The 7,937-nt window shown below is 41.6% G+C and overlaps 1 protein-coding gene across 3 annotated transcripts in view; it reads right to left on the bottom strand.

The window, feature by feature from the left end:
• Nucleotides 1-794: 794 nt before the first annotated feature.
• The window catches only part of PALLD (palladin, cytoskeletal associated protein), a 190,303-nt gene continuing 183,160 nt past the window's right edge, over nucleotides 795-7,937 (bottom strand). For all 3 annotated transcript variants that reach the window (XM_061993410.1, XM_061993409.1, XM_061993408.1), the window contains 5 exons: nucleotides 7,006-7,138; nucleotides 5,862-6,069; nucleotides 4,973-5,138; nucleotides 3,978-4,111; nucleotides 795-2,994 (listed from right to left, as the gene is read on the bottom strand). In XM_061993410.1, the coding sequence (XP_061849394.1) occupies nucleotides 2,822-2,994; nucleotides 3,978-4,111; nucleotides 4,973-5,138; nucleotides 5,862-6,069; nucleotides 7,006-7,138 (814 nt within the window). In that variant the 3' untranslated portion in view covers nucleotides 795-2,821. The remainder of the gene's footprint in view (nucleotides 2,995-3,977; nucleotides 4,112-4,972; nucleotides 5,139-5,861; nucleotides 6,070-7,005; nucleotides 7,139-7,937) is intronic.

Below are 7,937 nucleotides of genomic sequence, written 5' to 3'. Positions count from 1 at the left end.
ACTAAGTTACAGTGCAGCTGAATGTTTTCATGAAAACAACTCTGCTGCTTAGAGATGTGATTTACTACTTCAGTGTGTCTGTACATATATACGGAGGCAAAAAGTGATGATGACCTCATCTTAAACCCACTCAAAAGAGCGGCCTCAGCTTTTTAGTCTCTGAGCCAAAGGCGGATGTAGTGTGAGCGGCCTGAACTCTATTGGCTTGTGTCACCAAGCTGCCCTTCCTGCCAGTACTTGCTCCAGTGCAGAGGTCATTCTCTTTGCAGGGATCAGTGCTTGACGCGTGACGACAGTATCACAGACTCATAAAATGGTAGGAGTTGGAAGGGACCTTTAGAGGCCTTTCCTGCTGTCTTTGCACAGAAAGGAAAGCAGGAGAAGCGAATCTTACAATTTTATTTTTTAAATTTTGATATTGCCGCCTTCTTAAACAAATTGATATTGTTATTGACTGTTCTTAAATCAAACAGCGCTTGGACCGTGCCCGTACTTAGACTCAGTTGTAAGTGATGTCATATTGCAACAACAAGACACACAAAACAGATCTGTGTATTTTCTAACCTATTACACAAAAGCATCAAGTACTTGCATTCGGCAGAAGTTTCTCAGAATGTATGGGTTGTGTTCCCCTGCTTTGTTCAAACAAGATTCCGTGTCACAAGCAAAATATCCTGATAAAATCCATTCATTTTGAGATGCTGCATATAGCCCTCATTTAGTCTCTGTTCATAGTATTTAAAATGTTTAAGTCCTCCACCAGCACGCTTGTACTGAAATAGTTAATAGTCTTCACCAGAAGGAAAACTTTCTATTTGTGTAATATTTATTGATGTTAAACCCACATTATATCAGCACAACAATCCAAAGTAATGATAATACATTTTTTTTTATAAATACAAGTAAAAGGTGGCAAAAATAATGCTAGTGAAGCTAAACAAAAAGGTAAATTAGCATGTCACAGTCAAGAAAGATTTGGCAAATGATATGACATACTTTTTCTCGGATGGAATCAGATTATTCCCAGATGACAGGCTGTGGCGTTAATCTAGATTAACGATCCCCATAGCTGGTCATATCCTGCACCAGAATAGGACTACCTGATGTGCTAAAGTTTATTAGTCACTAAAAAACAAAACAAACTTTGTGTACTTACAAAGCAATACACGTATAGCAGTAATGCAGTATATGGTGTACACAATTACAACATTTAAAAAAAACAAACCAAAACCAGCAAACCTAAGTACAGGACTTCTGAATAACTGAGCTGAGAGAAAAGATTTCAACACTTTTATTATAAATAAAGATACCATATATGTGCTTCATATAAGGAATACAGTGTTTTTCTTTCATAGCAAAGTATCATAGTTCGTACCATCAAATGCTCATTTTTCTTGTCAGACCTAATAATTCCTCCCTCCCTCCTCTTCCTCTGAAACTCATTTGGTTCTAATTCTAAACTACCCAAGTCAGCTCTGATGAGGTGAGGCTCCAGTTTAATGTGGATTTATTTGCCTTGCCCTCTGGAAGTACCTTCAGGCTTTTCATCTACAGCGCACAGACTCTACCCATTAAAAGAGCTGTCAGTTGTCTACAGTCAGAAGGAAAAAATGTAATCTACCAGAAACATGTGCTATGTTAAGGAAAAAGGCGAAAAGTTTTATGTTGTTTTTGTCCGTCTTCAGTTTCTACTTCCTCAGATCTGCAAAGCTTATCACCTGTGGTGTATATAATATACTTGGCATTTCAATCCATATTGCGGTCCCAACCCATTTTTCACTTACTGTACATTTCTAAAATCCTCATACACAAGCTTTGAACAGTCAACCGTCCCGTACGTGCACTCCCTGGTTTCAGCCCACCTTTAGAGTTCCAGGTTTTGAATGGGAGTGTGACAAGGTTACAGATTGTGTGTAGGGAATCCACAGCCCCTTGCCCCGTCTCCCTACCGTTGCAGTAACTAACCTACTGCAGTGGTTCATACTCTCAGCATTTTTTCCCCCCCTCCTGTAGTTACCAGTATTTATAGTCTGGAGTAGACTGTTATTCCATATCAGCTCTTTTTCTTCGTTGTTTTGAAGAGGTTAAAGTACTCAGGCCTAAACTCTCTTTGCTGTTTGTAAGACTCCTCCTGGATGGCAAAAAGGAAAAATACCACAGAGTGTAAAGTGAGGGTGGTGGTGTCGCTCTGTAGAACCGTCCGTGCTGCCAGGACCAAAGGCTAGGTGGTTCTGTCACTGAGGAGCAGGAAGCGGGGTGCAGACACGCAGTGTCTGCTCACGCTCCTCTTCTGTGTCCCTTCCCGCTTCTGGCTGGCGTATTGCACTCGTGTGTGTGTATGTTTGTGTGTGTGGGATCTGCCAGCACGCGTCACCCTTCCCCAGCCATGCGTAACCACACTTGATCCTTCCCCCTCTGATCTAACGGCCTCAAATAAACTGTCTCGCACCGCTAGGGCTGAGTAGCACCTACTTATTGCTTATGAAGGCACGGAGTGATAAGTGTTCTCTTCTGAAAGATCTGTCCCTCGGGTGTGTTTTGGCCTTTATGAAAAGGGCTATTTGTAAGAGCTGAAGCAGCTTAGGTATAAGGAACCGGTGCGTGTGATTTGTTGTGCCGTGTGTACATTTCTATTAATAATCTACCTATTCTTCTAATTTGGTATAATGAGTAAGGAATATATGGTTATGGTGTCTGTTGTTTATCTTTTGTACTTGAAGGTGTCTGCCTTTGCATAAAGTGACATAGGAGTGTCATTGGTCAAGGCAATGGCTTTCAGTGTTTCTGCTTTGAAAGAAAACGGTGGAAGTGGCAGCTGGATCTACAGATCGTCGCTCTCTACCAAGCCAGGCTGCATCGTCAGGTGGACTGGATTTGCTTCAGGCTGGAAAGCTGCTTTGATATCTAGTCCTTGGTCACACAGTGCAGCGTACCGGCTGGCTGAGGGCCGCACCTTCTTTGGCTTGGTTGTCTGAGGTGGTTGTTGCCACTGAGCTATAGATCAGAAAGGAAAGAAAGAATGTTAGGCACTTTTTGCTGCACAGCAGAGCCTGCCAGATGCACAATCGGCCCATTGTAAAGGGGATACTAAATTTCCCCATTACATCAAGGGCAAGTTTATTTCATATCTTGGTGTTTCTTGTTTTTTTTTTCCTCACCATCCAGTTTCACCTTCAGATGTGGTAAGTAAAAATGACAGTGTCTGTGTTTGTTTCTTTGCCTTGTTGGCGTTGCTTTCTACCTTTCCTGATGTCACTGAGAAGGGCAACAGCAAGGAGTTTGTTTCCATGTGCTAATGTTACAGTGATAGGCCTGTTTGAAGGTTATTTGCTATACAGGGAAGGAAATCAGCTGGCCATCACCGCCACACCTTGAACACTGAAGAATGCTGAGCCAAGTCTCTGTAAATCACAAGTCCCTGTGACACCCCAGAACCCACCCTTTATCACTCCAGTCTCTCACCCCTCCACCCAACTTCCCCTTCATTCTTGTTATGAGAAGACTGGTAAGAGATTTTGGTTTAGGAAAGCATTCACTGTGGGAGGAATTGCTTTGGAACAAACTGAATAAGCAGAAAGCCACAAAACATCTACTGCGCTGCCGGTAGCTGTCACAGGTGTATTACACACTAATGTCCAAAAGACTACAAAAAGGTTAGGGAAGTGCTAGCAGAACAAGAGTAATAATGATCCACAAAAATAACGTCTTCATGCCGTTATCTGTTGTTAATTAGCTCTATTCGCTATACTAAGCAAAAACGGAAAGCGCACATGCTCGGTTCGCTTTAGGTATCTGAAAGATGGAGAAATGTACTTTGACAGAGCATTTGTTGTCTTGATGTGGATCGTTATTATTGAGGAGAAACTATAAATGAAAGAAAGAGAGACCAATGTAAACCATTCTGTGAAGAAATGGGAACTCACACAACTGTTGCTTTTGGAAGGATTAATGTGACCATGAAAATTGACATCACTTACTGTAAACATCCAACCTGGCAGTGCAAGACACAATGCCAGCCTCGTTCTTGGCTGATACTGTGTACCAGCCAGCATCCTCCTTCGTAGCTCCCTGAATAAGCAGGCAAATGTAGCCATAGTTATCCTGGTGCATGCTAAACAAAGGGAAAGTAGAAAGTTACCATTTAAATTGCAAAGCAGTGTAGACTGCTTAAAGTGTCACTAAACCCTCTCAATCCTCGCTGCAGACCAATTGCAGCCCACTTCCAATTAATATGGAACTGCCTCTGAAATCGACAAGTAGAAAACCAAACCTTGGGTTGAACTTGGGGCAGTTCAACACCCTGCACTGGAAACCAAGCAGCAAAAATGCATAAAGCAACTTCCTCTTCATGATGACAGCTGAAGACATCTGGAAATCTAATTTAAGTAGTAGGGATGCCACAACTCACCCAGACTTTTTGGTGAACGGATTAAAAAAACTGAGGGAATGAGGTTCTGAAATGCTCCTGGTTATTTAGAAGCGTAGCAATAATTTATGATGGTGTCATATCAGTAACAAATTCCTTTTCTTGCAATATATATAGCATGACTTTGCTTTTAAACATCCCTACAAATGTTTCCAAATATTGAAGACAAGTGTGTAGATCTTGGAACATAAAGTATTGGATTTTAGTTGCTAAACTAGAGAGCAGAGTTACGAATCAAGGTTTCTGCTGAGAAGCAAATAGCTTTATGTAGGAGCTACTGGGGTTTTTGCCAGGAAATTTCTCTAAGTCCCAGAGACAGAAGAGAAAAACTACTTCTCCACTTGTGTAAAGTGCAAAGATAGTTGTTTAAATCCAGGGATGAAACCCTGGACATTTTAAATCTGGCTCAGGCAGCAAGCTGGCCACAAGTTTGAGTGAATGTCAGAAACTGAAGCATTCTTATGGCCACCAAGGTTATTGTTTGTGTTACAGGACAAACAGTTGTTGAAGTTATACATGGAGAGAGAACTCTTAAGTCAGTCTAACCTCACGCGATCAGTGTTGTATGTGAGTGAGTCGTTCTCCTTCTTCCAAAATATCTGAGGAGCTGGCTCCCCTGAGATCCGGCACTCCAGTCGCACTGGGAATCCCTCGGTCACGCCTGTGTTCTGTAGCTTCTCAATAAAGGCAGGTGCTTTGTGTATTTCCTTAGCTGTGGAAATAAGGATTACAGTCACACTGATACTTTCCTTCAGCAACATGCCAAAACCTGGTAACACAAAATCTAACTGGCAGGAGACTTAAGCGTTGTCTTCATTAATCACAAAGCCCAACCCTGGTTCTTATGAAGAAAAAGTCACATCAGTATTTTTATAGGGGAGAAGAGCGCTCATAGCAGTGAGTGCTTTCTCCCATCCCTGAAAGAACTGAAAAGTGGAGCATGAAGATGAGATAAATTCGCTGCACTGTGCTCTTTGAGCAGTGCTCTTTCTTGTTCCATAAAAGGATGGGTTTGGAACTGGAGAAGGAACTGCTCTACCAGATGGCTGGAACGGCACTAGCCTGTGTGCTGACACCCAAACTGTACAATGCTGCTTACCCAGCACAGTGTACGGGGCTGCACCAATTGCCCTTAAAAACCCCCTTCCAGTACACAGCCTGGTTTGTGGCCTCACCTGTGGCTGCAGCCTTCTTTGTTTAACTGTGTACACAGAGGTTACATGCTGGTCGACTTAAAAGCAAACCAAGCAGTAACAGAACTACAGTTATAGGTGATACATTTATGTTCCTTTGGGGCGTAAGTCATTTGATGTCATTTGATGGCACTTAGATTCTCTGTTTTCACATTCATCATAGGCTCTGGATTGGAAGGGACCTTCAAGATCATCTCATTCCAACCCTGTTTTCCTGCCACTGCTTGGTATGAAGGTATTACCTGCAACAATGAGCTCCAGGCTGAATGTGTTTTCACCAGCTCGATTGGTGGCAACGCACGTGTAGATTCCGGCATCTCTGGCTGTGACTGGCTCTATGATGAGGGAGTGCACGCCGTTCTCACGCACCAGCATTTTGTGAGAGCTGTCAGGGCGAATTGGCCTTCCATTCAGTTGCCAGCTTAAATCTGGAGTTGGTAATCCACTAACCTGGAGTATAAACAGAACGATGGGAAATGGTCTGAGCTGTATGAAACACCAGAGGAGTCCTGACTTGTTACTTCAGAGAAGTTTGATTTTGTTTGCTGCTGCAGGTGTACCATGAGATTTTAATATCTGACACTATTACACACTGACTCAGTTGTGTTCATTTACTTACTTTCTGGCCAACTCCCTAAATTCCATGATGTCTTAGGGGCGTGACTGAAAAAAGATCAGTGTTTAGATATGCTAGAAGCTAAATAACAATACATTGCAAAACAAAAGGCAGGGTGACACCTTTTGTCTTTTTTTTTTTTTATTCTTGTTTGCTCTTCACCTGGAATGAGAAGATACTCCTTTCTCAATGAGCTTCATGTGCATAACTTGCAGACAAAAAGATTTTGGCTGACTAATTATTGCACTCCAAGTTCCATTCCACTGAGGTGTAACCTGGTGACAGCCCCGCTTGTGATACTTAATGCTCAGTCTGTGTGAACAAGTCTGTACTTCTGAAAGCTGTGCCATTTGCTGTGGGTACTGCTCAAAAACAAATAGCTTCTCCCAAATAGATTGGCATAAAGTAAACAGAAGTCATCCAAACCTTAATTAATTTTGTTTGTTAGGCAAAGTCATTAATCAAGATTGTATTGTTTGAAACTTGTATTGTTTGAATCAAAATGGAGAAGCGCACTGTCTTTACAGTGTGTGCTGCTTCTCTCCACACCCCAGCATGGCTGAATTCTAAACATCACTTTCCTGTGAGCTGTAAGGTTTACTGGGAGCCGTTCTGCTGGAGGGGAGAAAAACTTATATTGTCTGCTCCCTCAGAAGCTGCGAGTCACTGAAACTGCCAACAGGTGAAATTACTTTAAAAGGAAACTAACTTGGTTTCTCAGTCAGCTAATGTTATGGAAAGGTCGCTGTTGCCCTTTGCATGACACTTGCCTTGCAGTCCATTCTGCATAGTTTTCCTTCTTGAACAGTCAGGTCTCCGGGAGCCTGCAGAAAATGAGGCCGGAAGAATCGTTCCTGAATTGGTTCATTTTCATCACCACTGTCCCTTGATCGAGATCGTGGTCTTAAAATAACATGAAATAAAGGTAAATTATTTTTTTTTCTCTGCTAAACCAGAAGAACCAAAATCATTTATAAGACTGCTTTGAATTTTAAATCACTTCTTTGTCCTGTACCATAATCACTCCATATTTACACACATACACCGGTAGTGTTGGGCTCAGACTGAGTTAATTATGACATCATACTTAATTAATTGCTTTCCTCCCTCCACTGTTGCTGATTACACGAGAGAGAACAGGCGCTGCTCCTTTATTACATTTACTTCTCGGAGAATAACAGCAGCTAAACCAAAACTCATGTCACTCAAGAAGAGACTTCACATCGGGTTTATTTCTCATGTTCTCTTGTTCTGCGCTACCAAAGGCCATCTAGAACCTTCTGTGGGTTAAAGTGCTGTGGATATTTATTCCTCCTTTAACAGAGTTGTGTTTTTTTTAGGAATTCTTGAACATTTTCAAAGCCACAAAACTGTGGTGTCGAAACAATGACAATTTCATTTGTGAGCAAAGGGAAGAAAAATGGGTAAAAAGTTTACTAAAAAAACAAAAAGAGGCAAAAACACCTCCTGTCCAAAAACACCTACAAAGCTTCCACATTGTAATTATTTTCAGCATTGGCTATTCTTGCCTAATTTAATCTGTTGAATTTTTTTCATTAGCAATTATGATGTAGATGGATTCTTTTTTCCAGTCAAAGTTAGCCTTATTCCATTTGAATGATTTCAGTAATCAAAGAAACTTGTAGTTGAAACAAAATTTTCTATCAGTTTCTCTCCTTGCCTGATCAGCTGCAGTATCTCT

The sequence above is a fragment of the Colius striatus genome, chromosome 3 (genome assembly GCF_028858725.1).
Source record: "Colius striatus isolate bColStr4 chromosome 3, bColStr4.1.hap1, whole genome shotgun sequence".
Classification (NCBI taxonomy): Eukaryota; Metazoa; Chordata; class Aves; order Coliiformes; family Coliidae; genus Colius; species Colius striatus.
This window is presented reverse-complemented; position numbering and strand designations above follow the sequence as displayed.